General features: G+C 42.8%; 1 protein-coding gene and 1 long non-coding RNA gene across 5 annotated transcripts in view; one reads left to right on the plus strand and one right to left on the minus strand.

Moving 5' to 3' along the window:
- LOC138569364 (uncharacterized) overlaps window positions 1-4,450 on the minus strand; it is a 49,738-nt gene extending 45,288 nt beyond the window's left edge. The window contains exon 1 of the long non-coding RNA XR_011303219.1: window positions 4,350-4,450. This is a non-coding gene — a long non-coding RNA (uncharacterized lncRNA). The remainder of the gene's footprint in view (window positions 1-4,349) is intronic.
- The window catches only part of HAGH (hydroxyacylglutathione hydrolase), a 933,635-nt gene continuing 908,919 nt past the window's right edge, over window positions 2,893-27,608 (plus strand). Inside the window, exon 1 of one of the 4 annotated variants that reach the window (XM_069647285.1) lies at window positions 2,893-2,986. In XM_069647285.1, coding sequence (XP_069503386.1) covers window positions 2,977-2,986 — 10 coding nt within the window. In that variant the 5' untranslated portion in view covers window positions 2,893-2,976. Of the gene's footprint in view, window positions 2,987-3,829; window positions 4,058-4,349; window positions 4,506-5,993; window positions 6,121-27,608 lie in introns of those variants that run through there. The other 3 variants (XM_069647283.1, XM_069647282.1, XM_069647287.1) reach the window with 3 other exon arrangements.

Raw genomic sequence — 27,608 nt, forward strand, 5'->3', positions numbered from 1 at the left:
GTGTAGCAAGGCAAGGAGAATGGCGCGACAGGGCCACCAGACAGCCGGAATCTGCCCAATCACCAGATCTATCGCAAAGAATGGATATCGCTAGTGATGAAGGGAGGAGCGCTATACAAGGAGAGTCAAATCCAAGGGCGACTTACATACCGACTTGTGCTGCCAGGCTCATTACGTCCACTGGCCCTTCATGACCAACATGGACATCTGGGAAGTGAACAGACAATAGAGTTAGCACGAAGCCGCTTTCACTGACCGTGCCTAGGCCCAGAAGTAGAAGAGCATTGCTGCACTTGTTCCCAATGCATCGCCCGGAAAAAACCCTCAGTCGTCCAGCTGCAGCACTTCAAAATCTACAGAGCTCTGGTCCCATGGACTTAGTTTGTGTGGACTTCCTGAGCCTTGAAATTGACAACAGTGGGATACAGAACATCTTGGTAGTGACAGACCATTTTACCCGATATGCCCAAGCATACCCCACCAGAGATCAGAAAGCAACTACCATAGAGAAAGTACTCTGGGACAAATTCTTTGTGCATTATAGCAGGCCTGCTCGCCTACATTCCGATCAAAGGCGAGATTTTGAATCCAAACTCATTAAAGAACTCATGCAGCTGATTGGGGTAAAGAAAACCAGGACATCCCCCTACCATCCACAAGGGGATGCGCAAGCTGAAAGCTTCAACCACACATCGTTGGGTATTCTGGGGATGCTGAGTGCCAAAGAGAAACTGAAGTGGAGCCAACATGTGTCCACCCTAGTACATATCTATAACTGCACAAAGAATGACAGCACTGGGTTCACCCCGTATCAGCTGATGTTCGGAGTGAATGCCAGGCTACCCATAGACTTGAGTTTTGGGGTCTCCTCTGATGGAACAGGTGTAGAAAATGACTGCAAGTACGTGAAAGACCTTCAAGACCAATTGTCTCAAGCTTTCCAACTAGCGAAAGCCGCTGCCGAACTGAATGCACAGTAAAACAAGAAAAGGTATGATGATAAGGTCAGGTTCCATAATCTAGAACCTGGTGATCGGGTGTTCATCCGGAGTTTAGGGAAGAGAGGCAGAAACAAGCTGGGGGACCGCTGGGATCGCAGCCATACCTTATTGAGCCACAGTTGACTGGGATGCCTGTGTTCCGACTAAGACGGGAAGGCACCCCGAGGGATGTGAAGATCCTCCACCGGAACCACCTCCTACCCATAGGGAATGATGTAGAAATTATCTGACTGTTGCCGAAGTTCCTCTTTTCCCTAGTGAGAGGAGCATCAGGACTAATTCACAGAGGTCGATCCACGGGGAAGACCTACACCCTGCAGGCCGAAGGACTGTACCGTCTGTAGCCTCTAACTCGGGAGAGAAGAAAAGTGCAGCGGACAGAGAGCCTTCCACCACTGAAGGAGCCAAGAAGAGGAAGGGGGTGAAGGGTCTGAAGGCTCAGTCATAGCCTACTGGAATGAAAGTAAGGATATGCCTCCGGGTCCCTCAGGACAAGCTGAGAACAGAGAAGAGGTATCGCCTGTTAGGGACACTGACATTTTCTTACCATCCCAAGAGGAATGCATACCTACGCTAGACTCTGTGACTATGGACAGGCCACCTGCCTCATCGGCCCTCAAGAAGCTGTTTCTGATGATCCCTCTGAGGTATATGGGGAGCTCCGCCGATCTCTCTGTTTCTTATAGTAATAGTTTTAAGTTTAAGACTTCCGGTGCTGCCAGGAGCACCCCATCTGTTACATGTAGTTTATCTGTGTGAGATCGTGGTTGTGTTTAGATTTCTGAGTGGGCGGGTGATGTGTGTTTGGCTGACTTTTTCTACATCCTGTATGAAAGGATGATGTTTGTGTGTATGAATCTGATATGAAAGGGAGATGTCACGCGTGGGTACTTCCGGTATGAAAGGGAGATGTTATGTTGTGGTTGAATCTGGTATGAAAGGGAGATGTTATATATAGTCTTGTATATTGTCACTGGCCTGGAGTGATTGCCAATAGAATGTGATGTATGATGCAGCTCAGGAGAATGTTGAGTGCATCAGTGTATGAATGTTCTGAGTGAGTCAGTTGGGGGCCTGAGCTGGAGTGAGTGGATGGCCGGTGGGTCTTCTCCTTCATGTATACTGTATCTACCTACACCTGTCCATGTCCTGTCACCCATACTACTGTATATACTTGAGAGTAACTGGAACTGTATATACTGTACCAATAAAGCATACCTGGATCAACATCAGTCTCCACAGCAGGTCTGTGTGTCCTGAGTGACTAATAAGAGACTTTATTACACAGATTTACGCCATCATTTCTTTAGTCGCTTTGTACATGATGTTAATTTTTTAACACTGAGTTAATGTTAAAGGATATGTATACCGCGCCCTATCACCACCGGTGTGGTCCCCTGGCGCCGATGGGTTTTGGGCTAGTATTTTAAACAGTAAGGAACTTCACTGGATATTTCTATTCAAAAGGGTACCTCTCATGTGGTTTATTAATTAATTAGCTGTGTTAATTTTACTGCATCAGCTGTTTTAAAAGAGATTTAATTTTACTTTAACATGTGTGAGATGTTTAACAAAAATGGAATTTAACTGTTTTAGCACCATGTTTATTTTTAACAAATGTATACTTGTTTTGGGTGTTTTCTTCTGCTGTTTATTGCAAAGGTTTTGTAAACCCAAAAGCAAATAAATAAATTAAATACATTAAAATGACAAAACAGTGATAGTTACCAACTCGCCACTCAGCCACTCTAGCCATTATAGGTGTGTAGCCATAGCGTGTTGGGAAAAACGAGCATAACTGAAATCCAAACATTTTGTAGGTATCCGCCACATAAAACGTCATCAAAACAAACCCCGTTGTTAGTGAATGATGTCAGCCTCAGTTACCAAGGAAACGACTGATCTGGCTATTCCATGGTTTCTGACATTGGGCGGCCGCACTGGAGAGCCCTCCCCACATCGCGGGGCGGTGAAGATGGGGGAAGGTAGATGTTTTGTATTTGAATAAGAGCCAGGCCGCCCTAAAACTCCACACACAGGCATTCATGGTTAGGCAGCGTTATCGCACGCAGTGTCCGTCTTATGTTACAGGGTTTTATACCGGTGTATGCATTTACAAATTATCTTAAAACATACTATGAGCTTGTGAACCCATCAATGGATTGCAAGGGCATACAGCCTGTGAATACGGATAGGTCAACACACAGTTCTGTTTGCCAGAGTTAATGCTAGGGTAGATTGTGCCCTCCTCTCCATAGTCTTTAGGTAATTATCCGGCACTTCTAAACCACTGGCAAAGCTTTAAACACGTACTTTGTCTTATAACATAAACGGCTATTCCCATTCAAATCTTATCACTCACTCCTCCCTTGGATGACTTATTGTGGCACTACGTAAGTAGGTTGTGAGGTTTATATAAAGGGACGCTTTACATCAGAAAACCATACTCCATTGGCTTGCATTGGCGCAAGAGATCTTGGAGAAAACAACATTTTTTAAATATCAACTTTTTTGAGAAAAACTGACTGTTTACTTAAAAAAAAGGTGGAGGTGCTATTGCGGGTTTGTATTTCGCAGGAACGGCTTCCAGTGCTCGACCCTATCAGTCTTGATTGTTACGTTTCAGACGTGTGTCATTTAGTTTCAAGCGTGTTTGTTAGTTGTACAATCTTTCAGCACGCTGACGACGTCGGCTTAGTTTCTTTGCTTTTTATCCCGGAACTGTCGGACAGCACTAGCCTTTCTGACACTTTGAAGCGAAACGTCACTTAAGCCACGCCTCAGTACGTCAGCATGTCTTCTGTTTTGAACGCGTCTAATAGAGATAAAAGAAAGACCCGCAATAAAATGTCACGGACATAAAAAAATAAATAATAAGTAATAACTAAAAAGAGGGTACTATTCCTTTCTGAAAGAAAAGCAGCAACCGGAATAAGAACAATTTGCCGTGTTGTTTAACACGTAGCTTAAAAGGGATATCCCAGTCTGGTTAAGCACAATGGAAAATAAAAGAGGTATCAGGAAGAGTTATAGGAATAAACAAAGGATTGTGAAAGGTAAGGTCACGAAGCACGTTAAAATACTCGGCCCACAGACTTACTAGCATTAGTAGCCGTTTCTGAATTGTTTTTGTACTACGATGACATACTAACTGGTTGTTTACACAATCGCTACCATTAGCCGCGTCTTAGCACGACGTCTTGTATATCTGTTCTGGAAGCTTCCCCCCCGGACCGAACTTGTGACCCCCCCCCCCATAATTTTTTTTTATGGCATTTTAAATCTTCCACATGTTGCTCCAGGAGAGGGCTAGGCTCTCCCAACATGGCCGTCGTTCTCTGTACTTACCTGATAGCACAGCACTACTCTCTGCCCTGCTTAAACATTGATTGGTTGCTTACGCCAGTTGAGAGTTCGGGGGTTGCAATCGCCTTGACATGGTGTCTGCTTCTGGGAGACTGTGTGCGCGGGGCCTGCTGGGAGCTGCGTCCTGGCTCTGGGGCGGTAGGTCCGACTCTGTCTCTGGGGGAGGGTCGGGTATGGTGCGCTGTATTAATCCCCTTTTAGAAAGCCCCCTCGATGCAAAATATCCCTCCAATAATAGCGGTACTTCCTGCCCTTCTAATCTTCTTCCCACTCAGGACCTGGCTGGTTCGAGGATTTTTGTCAAGCTGAGTGAGCCACTGTTCTGTATTGCCTGCTCTTAACAAAAACAAGCATTGGCAAAGCCAATATTTTTGGCGTTTATAGTTTGTTGCACTTTACATTTAGCAGGAGGGAAGGAATGACAACACAGAGAGGAAGAAATGACAGCATGGAAGGGAATGAAGGGTGAGGGACGCACCGTGGAGGGAGGAATAAGTAATAAATGGCAACGCAAAAGAGAGTAAAACAATCCAGTAGATGAAAGCTAGGCCAGCAACAGTACACCGCAGCATTGCACAACATTTGAACGAAGGGCTGCAGCACATACTGGGGGAAGTAGGGACAGCTCATGGGGGAGGAGGGACAGCACAAGGGAAAAGGAGCCACAGCGCAAGGGGCAGTGATCAGAGGCGTAGCCAGGATTGTTTAATAAGTGGTGCCAGAAGCTAATGTTCTTGGCCCACCGCAGGATATTAACATCTGTAAATGCCCACACAGAACTCCTGAGTGGGCATTTACAGATTTTGGGGGGCCTTGCCCGCTGAGGCCCTACCCTGTGTACGCCTCTGGAAGCGATATCTGTTGGTTGTGTGTATAATGCAGCCTTTGCTCATAGTTGTCCTCTATTGTAGTTTTGATCTCAATGTGATTTCTTAGAAGGACCACCTGTACGTTGCCAGTAGGACTGTACCACTCCAATGAATATATGTCCTCAGATCTTACTTTTTTTGGAGAGGGACAGGACCACTGACAAAATACAGGTGTCCTCGTAGTAAGAAATCGGACTGAGATTGGAGATGTACAGTACCACTGACAACACACAGATGTCCTCATTGAAAAATCACATTGAGATTTCTTATGGTTACAACTGTATGTGAAGCTTTCCAAAAAATAAAATGAACAAGAACCAGGAAATGGAAATGGTTTGTGAGCAGGAAAACACTTTTGACAGTGGTACTGCACTTTCAATGAGCTACGACCTACACATGTCCTCACAACATATTTTATTGCAGAGGTGCATTACCAGTGACAACGTATTGATGTCCTCATAAGAAATCGCATTCTATTTTCTTATGAGGACATTGGTATGTTTGTTATGTAGTACTGCACCTCTCCAAAAATCCAACATGAACAAGGACCAGGGAAACGGGGAAATAGAAATGGAAACAGTTTTTTCAGCAGGGGATACCATCCACAAGGGGCCTGATGGATGGTTTGAGAGGGGCACGCCCGCCAGCATAAAACCTGATTGGCCGATGCCAACATAACAACCCCTCATTGGTTTTTAAACTGTTAAACTGGGCACAAAAAATCATTAAACTATATCAATGAATAGAGTAGAACATCATCACCCAGAAACAATACATTTAATTCTTATTTTCATGGCCTGTACCAAAAACATCTCAGAAGTTGGGTGATTTTTGGGATTGATTGAGCTGCTGAATTGTCCTGAAATTGATTCTATACATTTATAGTAAGTATTGAATTGTATACATCAATTTTAACTTACTGGCTGACTAATTAAATAAGTTATTCTATTTCATATGTTTGATGGAAATTGTTAAGTATTTCTCTTTATTCTGTTTTTCACTTTTTACTATTTGGAACATGATGTCTATGTGAGTTGGTAAAGGTTGAAATACGTTTTAACCAAACACAATGAAATAAAACAAATCCTACAGCCTCACAGCCATTTATGGTTTTGAACTTGTAACATCTAAAAATGTGCAAATTGACAGTATGAAAAATAGAAGTATTTAAAAATCGAATCAAAAAACGCTTTCTATTTGTTGTACCATGGACAAAAACATAACGGATGCAAGTTCGCCTCTATAGACATATTGCACCTACAGATAGAGGCCTGCTCCTTATTCTAACTGTTAGCATAGAAATGTAATGGCAATTGTTGGAAGATTAAGCAGGTAATGAATTTTCTAGCAAGGCTATTGGATACGAAGGACAAATAATTAGTTCCATGGGGAGCAGCTAATATATGTGGTAAATAGGTTCTAACAGTAGACTTATTTTCACCAGTTAAGAAGCCAAGTGCATTAACCTGTTTTACCACTGCCATTGCCACAATGTTTTTGTTGGATTCATTTGAGTTACAGTATCCCAATAGCGCCACCCATTTCACTTTCTCATGGAAACATCTAGCTTGATTCAGAACACTTTTATATTTTCCTCGAGCTGCCACCAGAGAGGTTCTATCGAGTTATCTATTTCTAGAAGCCACTAACAATTCCATCTTGGCGATTCTGCAATCCTTTAGTACCAACCTCTACGTTCAGCCCTTGTCCTATTAATAAAGCTAGAAGTAAGGACCTCTTTAATGGTCTCCTTCAATAGGTTAAAAGCATCTATAATAGCAGTTGCATCCATAATATCAGATAAAGATGTAATCAAATCACTATTTGATCCTTCTTCCTATGCAAGTAGGTACAGTACTCTGCTTCCCCAAACTGCTCTTTCTTACATTGTCTTGGGCTAATCTCAACTGTAGAGATAAAGGTGCCTGATCACTCTTAAGTCGTTCAATCACCCTCATGTCGATCACTCGCCACCAATCACAGAATCGATTTTTATTTTATTTTTTCAAATAATTTTTGTTGATTCATAGTTTATTGCAAACTTTTATCAATACATCATACCTTAATACAAAATCCATTAGGCCTCACAATCCCACAAACGACCTCCATACCCAACATGAATTGTTCCCTCCCTTCTATCTCTTTCCTCATCTACAATTGACATTTCTTTTAAAAAACGATCAGCACAAAGATTGCACGAAAGTCATCTTCACCCATAAGGAGGTTCCAAAACTTCTTAGCCCCATAGCATTGCCTCTTGTTAATCCATCCCCCAATTGTCTAGTTCTTACTGCCGTTAGAACATTGCTATATACTGTGATGTGTTGAAGTGATTCTATCAGAGTCTCAGACTGACAGAATCTACAAGCCACATCATTCGATTTGAGATAAATCCTCTTGATTTCCTTGGTCGGGTGCAAGTTGAGACGGAATCTAAGGAACTGTGTCCAATACCAAGGGGAGGGAAAGAGCAGCAAATATCTTGGTATGGATTCATAGGCCTTAAGAGCCGCATAACAATGGGAATTTCTATCTTGCGTTGTTTGGATCCAATCCGACTCCCAAATTCTTTTTCTTTTTTACTTTATAGGTATTAGTTGACAATGTTTCTACATTCACACCTAGGGAATCCAGCATAGCCATACAGCAGATCTCTCACTTTCCCAGGATATCTGGACCCTCTTAACCAGCGCTGCCTCAAGAATCTCAAAGGTCGGAGGTGGAGTTGGTAGCGTACATTTCCGAAACAATGCCAGTGAATTCTCAGCCGTTCTTGCATAAAGTGAGATTAATCCCAGCTCATACCCAATTACGGAAGTCACTATCAAGTTTGGGAGCTTTAAGATCTTCCTACAAAGAAGCCCACAGGTTGTACAGGGTAAACAGAAATCCCTATGCTCCCAAAAATAGCATCAGGGTGACTTTAGTTTCGTAAAAGGTCAGCACTGGTTTTATTGAAAACTTGCCAAACCCTTTGTTTATCACAATCTCCTTTGATGCCAACATGATTGCTTTTTTTTCCAAGACCAACAATCTCGGGCCACCGTCTTTCCTATTGTTGATGTGTACCGAGGTAGACCAAAGTCTGGACTTCTGTTAATGGGACCGTTTCCAAGTACCATTTGTATGTGCAGCTCCCTTTGGTGGCTCTAGATCCAAAAACCATGATTTTAGTTTTATTTGGATTTATCTCGAGGCCATTTTTAGTCCTAAAGATTTGCAATGCCTGTAGGCTATGTTGTAGCACTATCAGGGTTTGGTCCAAAAGGACGAGGGTGTCTGCAAATGGCAGCCTACCCATCTTATGGTCACCTATCTAAGGAGAGAAGGCAGTAGCTGCATCCAATGATACAGGCAAGTCGGACATAAATAAATTGAAGAGCATCAGGCCCAGCAGACATCCCTGTTTTAAACCTCTCTTTGTGTAGATAGGACTTTAGAGATGACCCTGTGCACTGAGCCTAATTCTCACGTTGGTGTCTGTCTGGAGAGATCTAGTTGCTGCTAGCAAGTGTGTCGGACAGTTCCATGATTACATTTTGGACCAGAGCAACTGCCTGTCCACACTATCAAAGGCCTTTTTAAGGTCTATAAAGGCCATATATTACACGGCCATGGTAGTGGCCGTGTAGTTCTGGTTAAGTTGCTGTTTCCATAGGAAGAGCACTTTTTGGGCGGCTTATAACTTTGCTCCCCCTGGACGAATCCTCACCAAACTTTGCAAAAAAAGTATATGGGCCACTCCGAATTTGTATGCAAAGTCTGGAGATGTTTGGTTCAGGGGGGCAAAAGTTATAGGGGGGTCCCAAAACGTCTTTTTTTCCCCATAGACTGAATGGGGGAAAAACTTTGCGCACGGCTACAGTTCAAACCGCTGGATGGATTTTCACCAAATTTGCGGCAGGGGCAGCGGCTTGGTCCCGAAAGCGTGATTTTATAAATTTGGTGACCTTCCGTGCAGTACTTTTCTTAGAAATTATCAAAAAGTAGGTCTGAAAAAATTAGTGATATCTATGTCCGCTTCGCGGTCACACTTCCCTGTTCGGTCCACGGACAAGATACCGATTGGCTAAGGGGCTGGCGTCATGACCGCGGACACGCGACGTCTCTGCCCATTGGCTGCGAGACATGTTCTGCGTCAGATTGTTTGGATGCGTCCGACATCTTGGATCTGCCGAAAGCGCAGCAACAACCCGTGTACACATGCTCTATTTATAAAACTCTTTGCTGTGTCACAGAGCGTTGGGAAAGGTTCAGACAGTAAGACATGGGTGATCATTGCATTTGTTCTGGGGGTCGGTCTTCATGATGTACTTTCTATGGACACCTTGTACGCACAAAAAATATGGGGTGTAATAACGATAGCATTTCAGTCCATGCAGTGGACAGGAAACTTCTAACTGTTGAAAACACACGCGTAGTGGTAGCCAACATTGAAATTGAGAACATGCCGTGATTGCATTACTTTTTCCGATGTCTATTATTATATTCATTAGTACGCCGCCATGGGTGTCACATGCTACAGTGGTTGTGGCCAGGGCCTAGAGTCTTGGATGAATGGCTGCCGGCCGAAGGCCTTCCTTCCAAGACTGTAGGCCCTGGCCACAACCACCGCAGCATGTCACACCAATGGATACACCCGTAGTATTGCGTTTCGATTGGCAAATTGTGGGGAGTGCGTACAGTCTTTGGTGCATGTACGCACAGAAAATTAGGGGTCCAATAAGGGCACTATTTCAGTCCGTCCAGTGCACAGGGAACTTGTAACTGTTGTAAGGACCCGCGTAGTGGCAGCAAACATTAAAATTGGCAACATGCCGTGATTGCATTACATTTTCCTACGGCTATTATTATATTCTTTGGTACGCCGCCATGGGTGTCGCATGCTACGGTTGTTGTGGTCAGGGCCCAGAGTCTTGGATGCATGGCCGTCGGCCGAAGGCCTTACTTCCAAAACTCTAGGCCCTGGCCACAAATACTTCAGCATGTCACACCCATGGATACCCTTTTACTAATGCCTATCAATTGCCTGGTTGTGGGGAGTGTGTGCACTCTTGGGTGCAAGGCTGAAGGCCATGCCCCCAACAACGAAGCTATAACCTTTTCACTTACAAGCCCACATGGGTTTCATGTAGTGCGGTGGTTGTGGACAAGATGTGTACTTTTGAGTGCATGGTTGCAGGCTGTATACATGCCATACACCCAAGCATGCACTCAACAGGAAACTGGTAAGCACTGGAGTTATAAGCCGCTTCACAACCATATATTGAACTGTATGGCAATACACCTAAAGTTTTAGGCCCTGCCCACAAACCGTGCAGCATTTCAGACCTATACAGACACCCCTAGTATTGAACATCAGTCAGGTGGCTGTGGGGAGAGTCTGCAGTCATGAGTGCATGGCCGCAGGCCATGCACCCAACAGCACACTTATATGTAGTGTACTTACAAGGTACAGTTGGTACGATATGGTGTGGAAGTGCATCACTTGTCGACTGTGGGGAAGGGTTGCAATCATGGGTGCATGGCCAAAGGCCATGCCCCCAAAAGTACATTTGTTTGTAGTGTAGTTATATGCCACAATGAATGTCATATGGTGTGGTAGTAGTGGCCAGGATACAGAGTGCTTGAGCTAAGTAATAAGCACTGCAGTTGTAAGTAACTATGCATTTCAAATACTGTATACCCATACATTCATAATGCTATGGCCTCAAACTCACCTCTGTAGCCAGTGGCTACAAACTACTGCATCATATCAGAGCTATTGGTACACTTGTACTATGCAACATCATTAAGATGGTTGTGGGGAGGGCGCACATAGTAAAATGACAAGGCAACATGGTTCCGATATGCTGTGGTGTTTCTGGCCAGGACCCAGACTCTTGACTGCATGCCCAAAGGCCATGCACCCAAGACTCGAGTCATAAGCAGTGGAGTTACAAGTCAATATGGGTGTGGTGTAATGTGCTAGTTGTGTCGACGCCCTAGTGTCTTAGCTTCATGGCTGCAGACGATGGTCCGAAAAGTAAATTTATAAGTAGCTAATTTACAAGGACCATGGTTTTGATATGCAGCTATGGTTGTGGATAGGAACTATACTCCTTGTACCTTGGTCGTAAGGCGTAGTTGGTACATTACTCACCGAAGATGCAAGGGCCAGTCTACAGGCACTGCAGCATATTGGTACCATAGATTAGACATGTAGATTCCCATGTGTAGAAAATGACTGTCAATATACTTACTCCTTACTTTGTTCAGAATCCATTTTTAAGTGGCTATCGTACTTGGCGGAAGTATCCCTTTTTCCATTTCTGTGATAAAAGAAAAAAGAGTGTTGGTGTTTGCATTTTTTGAAAAATTACTACATTGCATAATAGACAGTTTACCTTTTTTTTTTTTACCCTCATATTTAGTTTACAAACCAGTGTACTGTGCATTGCGCTCAGTTTCTGTGTTTGCTTTTCTAATCCGTGGGTCTGGGAAAAAAAAATCCTTGTCGGATTAAAAAAAACCTTTTGTTTACTATGATACTAACTACTTCCTTGTTTCCTTTGCGTGTTTCCATCATCTTTCTGATCAATGTTATGTTTGTTGCCTTCCTGCCGATTTTTAACAACAGTTAGATACCTGTAGGCGTATTCTACCTGTGCATTTGTTTCCAACGATCTGTGATAATCATTTATTTGTGTCATTCTTCCATCCTCTTGGGTAGTTAGATACCTGTGGGCGTATTCTAACTGTTTGTAGTCTTTCACATAATTTGTTGACAATCTTGAAGTACATATTATTTCATAAATTTTGGTTTTAAGAACATTAAATACGCATTCGTTAGATTAGCTGGCAATCTCTGCTTTAGAGTAATGGTGCTATCATTACATTCGAACCATCCACAATTCTTTTTAATGTATGCAGTGTAGTGACCTGCATTGGTTGTAGCTCCTGCATGGTAGATTACACCTACTGTTGTAAAGGTTTTCTTTCCAAGTGACGCTTGACCGTGTGTGAATCCAGTCAGTTTGCAGTTGTTTTTGGTGCCAGCTGCATTATAATGTAGAAGCATAAGTATTATGTAGGTACTATGTGATTGTATCAGTAAGGTGGAGCGATTGTCTGAATTGCAAATAGTACATAATCTGCCATGGTTTGCGTTTTGTACAAGTTGGTGAAATGGAATGCTCTCACAATTTGGTATGGAAACATACACAAATCGCTCATTTGGGATTTCTTCCTGTATTACTTTGCTACAGAGAGTGCATGTATGTTTCCACATGTACGAAATTTGGAAGATTTGATTTACAGGTATGCTTTTGCTTTCCAATACTAATAGTATGTACATTAGAAATTCTTGTGGATTTTCTTGTGAGTTCATAGTGAATCTCACCATTCCAGCACAGTCGTCCAATTGTTGCCTTACTCCATGAACACTGTATGTGTTGTCAGGATTGCTTGTTGCATTTCTATGCAGCACTAACATTTGCAAACATTTGCAAACACAATTGGTCTGTACTGTGCAGGTAAATATTATTAATAATTGGTGGCAATTGAAATAGAATATTCATTGCTACATTTGCATAGCAACTTACCCCACTTTCATTTGCAAATTTGAATGGCCCAGCAAGTTCTGTATCTGAGTGCATTTTTTGGTTTTTCTGTTGCTTCTTTGCCGACGTCCCTGGTTTACATTCCCTAATACGGTGTTCTATGTTTGCGGTAATTGATGAAACTTTAGCTTCTTTTCTTTTCTTTGCGGAATTTGCTGTTGAATTCTTTTGCATTTCTGTTTCATTTACTTTTCTTTTACCACGTTTTACTTTATCTGGAACAGGGTATTGTTTCAGATGAGGGGTGTACAGTGAACACAATCTATTATATTCTAGAATGCAAGGAATATCAGCTTTGACTTTACTTGAATCAAAGTTTATTAGCAATAGACCGTCAAGTGTACGTAAGCGTGATAATGCTACATAGCTCATGCCTTCCTTAAAGACTGTGTTTCCTATATCTATTAAGGGTAAGACCATGGGATTTATGAATGGTAACTGCATATGCAAGAGTTACAGAAAATTGCTCTCTACGTACATGCATGTCTTTGAAGAGAAGGAATTGAGCAATTGAGTGCCTTATCCTTTTCACTTCTGAAACTTTATCAAAGCAAATATTTACAAACTGAATGTTGCTATCACGTGGGTTTGAAAGCCAACAACTGTGCCCAGTGCTCCATTAACTAGCCCTTGCTCTACGTCAAGGTTACGTTTAAGCATTACTCTACAATTTAAGGATAATTTAAACATTTTTTCCAAACCAGCAGTGTTGGAGATTGAATTTTCTATACTGTTTAGTCTTGTTTAGTCTTGTTGTGGCTTGCTCACACATGGGTACTGTCATACCATGTTCGTCTAGTTTGTCTGTGGCGCTAATTTCTATTATTGGTTGCATTTCTTACTTTAACATTGTTTCATTGAATTTGAAACAGCTTGCAAGAGTTGGCATTAAGGCCATACAATTGACATTTTTCTGCGCTATTTGTTCCATAACATCAGTTGCACATGCATTATCGCCATAAAGTACATGTATATGCCGGTTTTTCAATACAACTTGTGCTTCTTGCGATAATACATACACTCTAATACTTTTTAAGATGTTGGCATAAGTGAGATCTGCAGATTGCCGCATGTTCTCAGTTAATTCTCTGTATTGGAAATGTTGCCAAAGGTTACCTATGCTACCAACAGTTTTCCGGCAGAGTTTGTGGCCTAAGATTTTAAAAATCGGTTCACCTTTCACTGGTGTCAATTGTAGAAGGATCACCGAAAACGATAATGTGTTTCCCTGCAAAGAGTTTTTTGTTGTTATTTTTAAGTACTTCTTGCAATCTGAGCTGAATCAAAGCCAACATTAGGTTGAAGACCATGCTCACTTCATCTATTAGTAGCATTTCCATTTGTTTCAATACTCTGCGTAATTGCGTTGCAGCTTCTGCAGAAGGTTTGTAGTAGTCTAATTTATTTTGATGCTCTACTGGAAGCAGTAGTAGTCGGTGTAAAGTGACAGCGCCTATGTTGTAGGCAGCTAAACCTGTGGGGGCCGTTACAACAGCTGACAGTTTGTTGTTTGTCAATTGTTGAAGGAACTTGCTCATGATTTTGATTAAGAATGTTTTCCTTGATCCAGCTTCACCACTGACGTACAGCAGTATAGGTTTGTAATTTTGGCAGGTACATTCTTTATTTTTGTGTTGTACACCATGTACAATTTGTTTTGTTACGTCTTCAAAAATGGTGCGCTGATCGTTGTTAAGTTTTGCTTGTTGTACAGTTAAGTCTTCTGTATCTTCTTGATACTGATATATGTTGTTTTCTACTTTTGCCATAGCTATTTCAGCCTCATTTGCTATTAGTGGTTCTTGACTTCCTGCTACAGAAGGTTGACTACTGTCGGAAGAGTCCTTATCTAGTTGGACCTGAAGTTCTTCCTGTTGCTGCTCATTGTGTAACATTGTTTTGTACTGCGTAAAGTTCACATCTGTGATAGTGCTTTCATTTGCCTTGAAAGCATCTTCATAGCAGTCATAGTTATCTAGTATGTCTTCCTCTTTTCTCCATGGTTTGAAAAGTTGTAACAGAGACATGTAATAAAGTTCTTTCTGTTGAGGAGTTTTTAATGACAATTTTACATGATTAATTAAGCTTTGTTTGGTAAGTTTCATTAAGCTCCCTTCACAATCGCTCACTCTATATCTACGTTTGCTTTCATCGGGTTTTCATTATTTTTGTATGCAAAGTTCTGAGCTATGTGGTATAGACACATGCTTTCCAGAGTGCTACCCCTGTTCGGATAGTAAGTGTCCAGTAAATTGCTTTTTAGAATGTCTTGGCTGTTGGGATCATTTCTGGCAATTATTTCTATGCCCTCATATGATTTTAGCACTCTTTTTCTAGATTTTGCAGGACCAAGACTGAGCCATACTATGTTGTCTGATTTTCCATACAAAGCAGTGCCGGTTAAACGATCTGCTGCTTCATAGGCCCCACATTCTCTATGAGAGAGCATTTTTATGCCTAGCCTGTACAATTTCTGTGATAATGTTTTGTCTGATGCCAGGTCATCCCAGAGGTCTTGAAGCTCTGTTTTTTCTGCTTTTGTTAATTAGGTTGTAACATATCGTGCAACAGCAGTTGAATTGGCTGCAATCTACTGCACATCTATGTTTGCATTCCATAAGAGGGCAATGATTGTATTGTAATCATTGAAATATTTTGATTCTTCCCTTTTTATTTAATACGCGTTCTTAGGTGATTTACCTTTAACACTATGTCGAACTGAAGACATGAAGTTGTTTACTTCACCTGTTTCTGTAACTGGTCTAGGGAAACCAAAGCGGCATTTGGTGTAGTATTTACTTTTTGTTTTTGTATTTGCGGCGACAATATTTGCCACATTTGTGTCTTTGAAATTGTAAAATCTAAGTGTCTGTTGTGAAGGGATTTCACATGTCACATATTTTTGGATAAACTGCAAAACAGTGGTATCCCTGTCGTGCCCAAATTTCGGTGCACCTTTGATCCAAAACAGCATGTCAATATGTGGTGCTCCTCTCGCTTGATATTCTTTTCTCCAAAATAAGTGCTGCACTTCTCCAAGGGGAGGAACAGTTTTATTGCAAATAAATTGTAGCATGGCAATGAAACGATGATGGAAATATCTTGAGACATTAACTGGATCTAGAGAGCAAAGTTCTCCAGGTGTTAATATATCTATGTTGTTTTTGTTGCTGTTTGCCATGCATAGGAACTCATGTAAATCTTCCCATGCATATTCTGCACAATTTAGCGTAACAAACCCGAGTCGGTGGTCCAAGGTTTCTGATCATGCAACGCACGTCTCTGTGCCGTCTGAACCAGTATTCCTTTGTACCACGCATGTTTGCAAACAAATTTGTTATACTTGATTGTAAAACCTCATCTTTTTCCTGTACTTTTTGTATTAACTGCGTAGCTGACATATTTTGAAAGTGGGTTCCAGATTTAAGAATGTGTGCAACTCCATAACATAGTGTTGCTAATTCATTTTGATAGAGTAGGTGGAATATGTATTCCACATTTGGTCTAAATCTGGGATCTTGCGAATACATTCGTAATGAGCGGTATTCTGATGCCCCAATCTGAGTGGGTCTATCATCGTATCTTCCACCTTTGCCAGTAAGAAATAGAAGTGGAAAAGCATGTGCTTCTATACTTTTGTCCCAAATACTCCATTGTTGACCCTTTGGTTTGTCACAGTTGGTAAGTTTCTAGTGCATCATCTATGCTTTCATTGGAATGCAATGGATGAATTGTGTGATGGTCCAAAAGAGTGGATACTGTAGCTGGATCCAGAAGTTCGAATTGTCCAGTTTATGATGGCTCTTGAATTATTTCAGTTGTTTCCCTTAAGCTTTCATCAATATTTATTTCCTTGTAGTACTTATTATTTATTGTCTTTTAGATATTGCAAAGCTTGTCCACTAATTGTTGCCAAATTTGTTTGTCCTTTGTTGGTACTCCATTTACCAAGACTATTAAAGAATGCTCTATTGAACGTTCCACTCCTAGAGTGTGTACATTTTCCGTTAGATCTAATGGCAAATAAACTACTTTGCCACGAATGCCTTTCACCAATTCAGAGGAAGGTAATTTTTCTGTTTTTGCATGAAGGCGAATAATTGCTTGAAATGGGTGAACTGTTTGAATTATTATGCTCTCATACAAATTGAGCTGTTGCAGGATTTCTGGTAATGGAAACAATTCCAAATTATTTGTAACAGCATGTGAAGGAGTGTGGTGGTTGTCTAATTTTGTACTACAGTAACTGCAACATATTAGGCATTCAGTTAGTTCATATTTGTTTTCAGCTAAAAGGTACAGAGCTAATTCAAACCATTTAGAGTCTTCATTGTCTTCTTTTTTGTATGCTACGTCCACATTTTTTGTGTTCCTTTTATAAAACGTTCTGCGGCAACACACGCACACATGGTTTGGTACTTCAGCCGATGACCTTTTAAATTGTACTATTTCTTTTCTGTATGTTTGTAATAGAAGGTTGCTATGTGCAGAATTGTTGCTACTATGTTCTGAAACTGTTGCATTTGTAAGTGGCTCTCACTTCCAAAATACTTTTTCTGAATACAGTCAATTTCTTCTTGTAAGTATTTGGGTGTGCCATGCAGAAGAGTGGTATTTAAATTGCCTAATTCTGAAGGTGGACTTTTTGCATAGTATATTTTATACACAAGATTTCTTACATTTGAATGATGTATTGATATTCTTTTGATATCATGGAAGGTACTTTTGCAATTGGCCCAGAAATGCAGGCTAATGAATGTCCTTTAGTCCTGTGTATTTCCGCACTGGACAAATATCCATATTTTGCAGCACTTTCATTTTACTTTTGTCTTTACCTTTTACATATTGATTGAGGAACTGACGTAAAGATTTGAAAGCTTTGTTTGGAATGGCACACATTGATGTGCATGGCCATTTGTATACTGGACGGTGTGGTTCTGCTGAATCGAGAGGTAATTCTGAGTTTTCAGGGAATAGTTTTGCAAGCAGTGTTTCTTGTTCCATGATGGTAGTATTGATTTTCTCATACCCTTGTCCACTGCTATGGATGGCAATTGTGTTTGTTTGATTTTGTTTGTATGCTTCTTCATTAAAATGTGGTTCTGTGGTTGTTGTGTGACTCCATTCAGCAACACAAACTTGTAAGAAATTATTTTTGTTCCCATTCCGTTTATTGCTGAGTTTCTTTTGTAGTTTGGTACTTAAAACTATTTAACACTAATATAAACAACTTCCTTTTGAGAAGGATTACACTGTCCACGAGAGCTTGTAGGATTAACTTTCTACGGTAGGTTTTAAGGGGGGAGGATGATTTCGGTCCTCTTCTTAGAAGATTCTGAAGGACTCTGTGACAAAACATTTTTGATAAAATACTTTTTTTACTATGGGTTCTTGTGACACTATCGGGATTATTAGGAGCATTGTTAGCTGTACTGGTAGCCATTTTTTGCCAACATTTTTGTGTTTTGTGACACATTTTGATGGAGGAGGTAAAGTTTCGGTAGTTGAGACTTCCCTTGTTTTGCTAACCAACTGCATTAGCTGGTTTGTTCCAAGATTCTCTACAAACTCTACAACAGGTGGATGCTTACATTGGGCACTTTTATTTTTATTTGCTCTACTTCTGCGTTCCTTTCTATGGAGTTGCTTTTTGGTAGGCATTCTTTGGTGTCTGTTGAAAAAAAAGGTATACTTTGGTCTGTTGTCCAATGTATGTGTGATGTGTGCATGAGTCTGATATTTGTGATGTCATCTTTGATGTCCTGGGTGTTAGTTTTAGCAATGCACGTAGATGGTGAAAGTTATAGTTGCTTAGCTTACCATAATGGGGGAATGTGCAGTGGGGTTTGGCTTCACTGTGAAGTATAACATTCCTTTAACAAAGTTTTTTTACTGAATGTACATATATATATTAATTCCTCTATGCGAGGGCCATATGTTTTGGGAGAACCATGATGCCAGTGGATTTCATGAGCAATATGTTGCACGCTTTCATCCAATAAAGACTACTTTTTGATACCGGACACTGGTTTCCTGAAGTAACAGTGTTTGACTGGGGGAGTGCTTTCCACGGACTGCAGAAAAAACAGTCTTTTGGACATATATATATATATATATATATATATGAGCAGGGAACGAAAACAAAGGAGCTAAACATGTGATGTAGTCAGTGATGTCATCAGTGACATTTGAGATTACATCTTTCATGGTCTGGATGCTAGTGTTAGCAGTGCACAGGGGTGGTGGCAGGTTTGGGGGCTTAGTTTACCATAACTGTCGAATTTCAGGTTTTTTTTGGTTGTAAGTTGAAGCATAAAGGGGAGGGTGAAATTATTTTTTTAGTGAAGTGCAGAGGTTTTTGGTAGGGCAACTTAACCATAACGTCCCCTCAACAAAGTTTTTTTTTTGTAGTGATATATATATATATACACCCCTTATTTCTATAGCTCTGCCTTTCATAACATTAAGCAGGAGCAAGTTTAAATCTGTTCCTACCTCGTTCGTAAAGCCCGTCTGTCTGGGATCGTATCTTTTGGTAGTTGAGATCGATTTTTGAAAGTAACTCGACAGAACCCCTCCAAACGTCTTTTCCCAAAACATCCATGAGGGCGATCGGGCGATAGTTTTCAGGACAAGCCATGTCACCTCCCATGTGGATTGGTACAATAACTGCTGACTATCATGATTTTGGAACTCCCTCCACCTTCATAATTAGTTTGAAGAGAACAGACATAAAGGCTGCCCATTCCTCTGGGGCATCTTTAAGCATCATGTTAAACATCATGTTAGTGATGCTGTCGGGCTCTGGGGCTTATGATCTGCTAGCCTTCTTAATAAGCATCATCAAGTCTGTCTTATCAAATGGTATAGACCATCCACTTCCCCCAGCCTGTTTAGGATTATAATAAACCCTTTCTCGCTTAGCGAATAAATTCTCGTAGTGGGAGATCCACTTGCTTTCAGAAACCATATTAATCAATGCCAGACTTTCCACTTTGCTATGGCTATTCAACAATTGCCATATAGCTCTTGTGTCCCTTCCCTGCATCTTCATTAGCATTGCTTCTGTATCTTGTTGTAATAATGTTACCCTATACAATATATTCCAATTTCTGCGTTCTTTTTTTAATTGGCAGACAAAAGCCTGCATCCATTGTTCGCCCCAAGGATTTAATCTCTCTTTGACATGTTTTTTTTCTTCAATCAAAGGAATGGGTATAGTCTTTTTCCCCAAGCCCTTTGCTTTGCTCTTCTTAACTCTAAATTCTAAGAGCAAGGGCACATAGTCCAGCCCCACATCACCCATCACTAGAGACTGGAAGTTAGCACTCAGGGTTCCGACATCACGTGACTTAAGTCTCACTCGGTTACATCCATTAGTGGCCTCTATGCCGTGTTGCCATACTTTATTTCTAGTCTTCCTGTCCCACCTTTTAGAGTCAGATTCAGGGGGGCATTGTCACTGTTTTTATTGGCATAAAGTGATGTAATGCTTTTGTCTAAACAGGAGGAAACAAATGCATAGTCCAAAATGGACGCGTGCACCCCGTTAGACCAAGTTATTCCCGGCTTGTGATCTCCCTGACATTGTCCATTTAGCATCCCCAGTTCTTTGTCTCTCATTACATCCAGCCACGCCAAATCTTGTTTCTTTCTGCCCCCTTAAGACCCTCTTCTTCATCGATCCTTACCCCCTTATTAGACAAGCAAGGGACATTTAAATCTCCCCCACAAACTAATAGCCAACATTGTGTCGGCTATAACATTTGTCAATGACCTCTGTAATGTCATGCAGAACATTTTGTGTGTCAATCCCTGCAAGCTTCCAATAAATGTTGACAATTAGAATCCATTACCATCGAGCTGGATAGGGCCCTCTCACTCTTAAGCAGATGACCTGGATTGAGGGGTGTGGACACTGTGAGTCCTCCACTCTTGGTCCTCTCCCATTTCTAACCATGTCAGCAGACCAGGCGAGAGCCTCCCTTTCCTTTTACATTGGGCTGGGTTGATGAATCGAATTATCCAATCTATAGGTGCTAATAAGGTTCCATGCAAGGTACCTTTAGCTGGAATATCTGACAAAGATTTACCATTAATACAACAGCTTATGTTCAGCACACATCTTAAGAAGACACATTCCCTGCATATTTTGGACTTCGGAGTCAGTTACCATCTTTGGATGTTCACCCCTCTTCATTATTGTCTAGGGCATCAGACACAACTCTAGCATTCATATCCCCCTTATGATGATACACCGATTATACTCCGGCAACACTGCATAATCACCCAGTGGTTTGTTATATGTACTATGTGTAAATTTACATAGAACGAACAGAGGTGCCATGTTAAAACAGAATGCTTTTATAATAATTGCATTTTTCTGACAATTGGCGTTTCTTCAGTTCTTGAATGTATGGTATTTAATAAGGCTCATTGTTGGCTCTTTGGCTTCTCTGCTCGTCGGCTTCTCTAGTCCGTCACCCCTCTGGTCCTTGTCTTCTTTGCATAGCTGCAAAGTAGTTTCATTCATGTCATGTGTGAGCCAGTCTGGACGTTTCCCATTGGTTGCTGGAACTTGTAGGATGATGCTAATGTTGGAAAAAACAAAACTACAAGTCGCAGTATGCAAAGTCAGGACGGGGCTCTCGTGCCTCAAATGACAAGGGCGCACTTGGCCCATGTGAGTTGCTCCTCTGCTCTGTTGCTCCTCCCGTCCTTAGCTTTTCCCTTCCAGAACCTGAATTCTGCGTTGTAGCTCTGCCACTATTGTCGTTTGTTCTGTTGACTGGTCTTAAACCTCTCTGAGCCTTTGTCCCATCTCCTGGACCTGATGATCTAATTTTTGTCGAGATTTCTGTCATACAATTGCTAAATTCCAGTTTAATTTCAGTCATGAAGGAATGTAGATATTCTCAGTGAAGACCTGCTCTCCAACCGTGACTCTCGAACATTCCCTCTGTCCTCATCCTACTTGATATCTCCTCTGCTTTCGCCACGGTCAACCATACCATCCTGCTCAATCGTCTCTGTGATAACCTGGGTATCACCGATCAGGCTCTGGCCTAGCTGACGTATGTACATCTAAATGTATCCCACGCTGAATAAAAGAAATCTGAAAAGAAATTGAAGTCATCACTCGGTAATTCCTTTACGGGTGATATTTGTGTTCCATCAATCATCCAATTCAATTATTTATGGAAATCATGGGATAATTGAGCATATTGGAGAGGTAAGACATTTTTGTCAACATGTGCTCTTTAATTCACATTAGTGTTCATATAGATAAAAAAAAGGGTTTGAACTCAACAGTAGTGTCTTTATAACATTCAATAATAAACATATTGTGATGAACAAACATTGATCTTCATAATTCATAACAAAAAACAATGAACAGCATAAAAAACAAGAAATAAAGTTTCAGAATGTGACATTTAGGGTGAATTTAAAATAGGAAAACTTAAATTCAGTTCCCTAATTGTGCACCCAGTTGCGGGTGTACTGGGAGAATCCCTGTATCTTTCCCTGGCGGTTGCTCTGTTTGGTGAAGAGGCAAGAATTTATGAAGGTTCAAGAATGTCCTGAGGCTCCAATGTAGCCTAGTATCTGGGTCTTTAAGGGTAAAGAATTATTTGCCTACGTGGGGCTCGGTCTCCAACCAAGCTCTTCATGTTTCGGCAGTCATAAGACATTTTGATAGCCCGCCTTCATCAGGGCGTCTCATTTGAAGACCCTGTATAAATATGCAAAAAAACAGAAATTGTAATTCCCCATCTCAATACTTGTCAGACTATATCTGACCCTCTACAGTCTAAATAAAGCCTCAGATTCATCGGTTGTGAATTTACCTGCCGGTACTGTAATCCCAAGTCTTGGATCGTGTCCGGTGTGGAGTTCTAGGCAATCCCTAGACTTCTAGTGTGGTTGCTTCTGTGTGTCTTAATTACAACAGTTGAGGTGCAACTTTGAATGGGGCCTTTCCTGTGGGTGCCTTATGGTATATAGTTGGGTTCCCTGTTGGTACAAAACAAAGTGGTGGAGACCTAAAATTAGTGAGGACAGTTAGTGTAATGCATGTGTTCATGCAGAGCCGGGCGCCATCTTGAAATACCAAGAGGCCCTAATTAATTACCTTGGTGTGACTCGGGATTCTCATTACACGGAGTAGTGTAGAAAAAGCTATTTGGGCGTACCAGGAGGTGCAGAGGTAGTTTCCAGCCTAAATGTTTCCTGTAGCGCTCAGTTTCAACTGAAAAACACAATACAGAACTGTGTGTTTACTATAACATCTAATGGTGGAGTCACTAATTGTGAACAAAAATTGTGGACAAGTGGTCCGGCATAGCTACCTGCACATGGCTGGCCTGCGGGATGTGTTCTCCAGATTAGATGAGGCAGGTCCCGTGGGGGCCCCTATGGTCTGTGAGCCTGTAATAGATAAAGCAGTAGTTACCATCCGTGTAATATTTGTTTGTTCTATGTGTTTGTAAGCGCATGTATTATGCTTAGCAGAAAAAGCGTATATCTGGGCCTGAGTATTGATAGGTCCTGGCCCATAGTAATCGTTGCCTGGAGCCATATGGAAAAATCCATGGAAGCATGTTCATTGTGCAACAAAAGTGGTGTGGGCGTAACAAATATGGGGAACGCTTGTCTAAACGTCACTGTAGCTGAAGTATACCTTCGTAGCCCTTGTGGGTGCCGCGAAGCTCCGATCCAGCGCTGATGCGTCTGTGTGTTGTAGGGACCGCGTCTCTGTGTGCTGGGAGACGCACCGGTTGTCGGGGAGTTGCAGCCATTAGTTCTGCTTCGGGATTGGTGCACGTGACCCCGGAAGACGCGTCACGGGGCTAGCTACGTGCATTGATGATAGTTGTAGTCAAGGAAACGAGGCTACTACCCTGTGTTGTGGTCCTCGATCCTGACTGCGGGTGTGCAGGGAAGAGGTATGTCTGATAGAACGGCATCCCATGACGGTGCCAAGTGTTTCTAAATTGTGTACACGGAAATAAATCTTGTTTGCCGGTGGGATGTGTGTGGCCTGCATTGAAGTTCCGCGGCGGCACTGGCAATTACAGGTGGAAGGGGAAACGCGAAAAACCAGCAAAAACACATCTGGCCAGTATGGCAGGGGGACGGGGGGAAAGGGGCTGGTATTTGGTGTGTGCTCTCGTGTTTGTTATCCCCGCTGGGGCCCAAATGCTACTGGGGTCCCGACTGGATGCATGTGCACTGGAAGATGTTCCCCTAGCTTGGTGCCGATGTCCACCATGAAATTATTCTGGACATGCAATCTGTATGCAGTTGGATAAACTGATATCAACTCAGTGTACCACTGGTTGAAAGATTTAATTCAGTCCCTGGTGGTAAGAGTCTAATTGGTGAATCCATCTGGATTCCTTGTGTAGCAAGGTGTGTGTTAGATCAGCTCCACCCTTCACTTTCTCTAATACCCACCACTTGATATCATTGGGGGAGTGTTTAGCCTACATAAAATGTGCCACCAAAGGTGCTGTCGGTATTTTGCAAAAGATCTTGGATCTATGTTCAGAGATCCTTAGATGTACCGGGCTCATTGTCTGTCCTACGCATCTCAAACCGCATAGGCATTCAATACTATAGATGATGTGAGAACTGGCCCAGCTGACCGCTTTCCTTTCTGATCGACTTTCCCAGGTACAACCTGGGTCCTTCCTTTCCTCTATCTCCCTCTCTACCTGTGGTGTTCCCCAGGGGTATAACATCTCGCTCTGGCTTTTCAACCAATACCTGGCTACTCTCGCCTACTGCATTTCCTTTTTCTGCTCGAACCTCCAGTGCTATGCTGATGACACCCAACTCATTTTCAGGCTTCCATCAGACACCACCTCTTCGTCCCTCATCTCTGACTGCCTAATCGCCATTCAGAATTGGTGTGCCGCCAACGATCTTTGTCTAAATGCCAACAAGACTGAGATCCTCATCATTGGCACACCTTCACCATCCGTTCCCCTCACTCTCTGGCCAGCCTCCCTTGGCCCTCCTCCTACCCCTACATGCAAGGCTAAGAATCTCAGGGTCATCTTTGACACCGCACTTTCCTTCTCTGCATACATCTCTGACGTCTCTAAAAAGTCAAACTTCCTACTGCACCTCCTCAGAGGCACTGTTCCTTTCCTCTCCTTCGCCCAGAAGCTCACTGTCTCGCAAGCTCTGGTTCTCTCTAGGTTGGACTTGTCATGATGCCTACCCCCGGAGCACCAGGCCAGGCCCAGCACCCCCGGGAGCAGGCATCATGCCCCCGGGTAAAAGCCCAGCGGCCCCTCATAGGGGATCTTTGGACTCTGTCCTGGCGCCGTTGGCGCCAGGCTCATGTTGGACATCAGTCCTGGCGTCATAGGCGCCAGGCTCATAAAGGAAGGTGTTTTGTGCACTTACCTGATGCAGACCATGCTGCAAGATTCAGGCCTCCCTGAGACCTGAAAGGGACTATTTTTTCATTGGGACTATTTTGCCACTCGGGCGTGGCCAGGGAAGGATACTTACCTGGAACTACTTTGGGGGCTATTTAAGCCACGCCCAGACAGTAGCTCACGCTTTGCGTTGTTCTGCATCCAAGCAGCTGAACGCTCACCGTGTCTGCTCCTGCATCTGGTCTCCAGCCACGCCCGCCTCGATCCTGGAACACCTGTAAGGAAAGAAGAGAAGAGAAAGGTGAAAGCCAAGAATTTTATCAAACTTCTTACCTGCATCCGGAACCTTCACGCCAGCGTTCCTGAGAAAAGACTTTCATTTAAAAGCACCGCGTTGCTCGCTGCAGAGCCGCGCTTCACTCACCTGTCCTCGGGAGTTCTTCTGGCTCCACCGCAACTGTCTGCACCGGTCGCCACATCTCTGCGCCTAGGGGAGAGAAGAAGAGACAAAAGGTGAGCAGAAGGAACATATGAGGAAAGCCTAATTTTCCGCCATAACACTTACCGGTCTTCTGTTGGTGGACCATTCCTCATTTCGGGTCGGCGCCGCTTCGTTGGCAGGTACCGCACCCCGGTCCCTATGGGGAAAGGACAAAAAGACATTACTGGAGGAATATAAAGACATTAAGAGGGATCGCCCCCATCGCTAACTCACCTGAGTTTACCATCGGCAATTCAATCCCTCAACGCATCGCCTTCATTCTGCACCTGAAATAAAGGACAGATCACAGGTTAGGAAGGCAACAGAAAAGGAGGCTCAACACTTGAACTTTTGTAATCTTCATACTTACGGCGTTCCGCTCGGAAAAGTCAAGTGGATTTTGCCAGCGCCATTCTGAAAACCAGTGAAGTAACTGGACAAACAAGCGCCCCTGCACCAGAAGCAGGATGGAGAGTTCATCCTTTCAAACCATAAGGTGAGCTTCAACCGGGGATTTCGGAGGAAGTTAGCGAAGAACGAAGGGGGGAAGTGGGGAGCAAGCACACTATTCTGCAGACTGTTAATCCCCTTTCTCATCTGCAGAAGGATATTCCTACGGCCCAGACAAGCAAGATTTGAAGGTTCTGTTCAGTCAGTGTTCCGAGTTCTGCGCATCACGCTCGAAGAGGCCACAGCAACCCAGACTAGACGAGCGCCTCTGTGGGAGTCGGGTGAGCGTTACAGAACGCAAAGCCTTCCTACAAATTCCCACCCAGGCGCTATGGAAACTTCTGAGACTGATCAGTTGGCCCAACTACTGGGGGAATTACGGGCCGAAGTACACGCCGCTCGTCAAGAGACTAATGCTCTCAGGAGGGAAGTGATTGTATCAAAGGAAAGAACTGATGACCTGGCTAGACAGTTTTTGCAAGGTCAAGCTGGACACACTCCTCTACCCGGTTCCGGTGGGAACCCCGCTCCTGTGGTTCCCAGTAACCCTGTGCAGATTAATCTACCTGGAAACATGCCGCTGGCCCCATCCGAATGCTTTGCTGGGGACCCCAAACGATTCGCCGTATTCATGAATCAGTGTCGTTTTCACTTCCTATGCAGACCTGGGGCCGTCCCTAATGACCAGACCAAGGTAGCCTTTGTATTGTCATATCTCAGCGGCTGTGCTGCCGATTGGTCAGTTCCACTGGTTACTCAAGATGACCCGATTCTCCGTGATTTTCAAGGATTTCAAGCAAGCATGGAAAGGTTATTTGCTCGACACTCTCAGGGGCAGGCTCTGGATGACGTACTCCTATCCCTGCGACAGGGCAATCGGGACCTCCTATCCTACATTGCAACCTTTAATAGACTAATTGTGGAAACTGGGTGGCCAGAGGATAAAAGAATCGCGTTATTTTATCGAGGTCTACGCGGAGAACTTAAAGATGTCCTGGCCCAAGTTGTAAATCCGCCCCAAGAATGCACAGAATATATAGACTTAGTGGTCCAATTGGATCACAGACTTCAAAACAGAAAAGCAGATCGGTCCAAGTTTGAGACCCGGGTGTTGGTCAAGACCCACGCTAACCCCAAGGGTGCTGATGTCTCTGAGCCTATGCAAATCGGAGGGTTTAAAGGACCTTTAACTCAAAAAGAACATGAAAGAAGACGGCAGATGCAATTATGTCTTTATTGTGGGTCCTCTGGACACTTTCTACGAGATTGCCCGGCAAAACTGCCCAAGAAGGTGGTAGGAGCCGCTGATAAAAACCATGAAGACTCTGTTTCGGGAAACGACCACGCCCGACAAGCGTAGGGGTCCGCTTGCCGAGCTTGAAAACTAACTCTCAGACCTCGCATTTCATTGTGCCAATGGTCCTCGTAGATCCGGAACAGCCTAAGCG

The sequence above is a fragment of the Ambystoma mexicanum genome, chromosome 2q, assembly GCF_040938575.1.
Source record: "Ambystoma mexicanum isolate Mex_15411 chromosome 2q, UKY_AmexF1_1, whole genome shotgun sequence".
Taxonomy (NCBI): Eukaryota; Metazoa; Chordata; class Amphibia; order Caudata; family Ambystomatidae; genus Ambystoma; species Ambystoma mexicanum.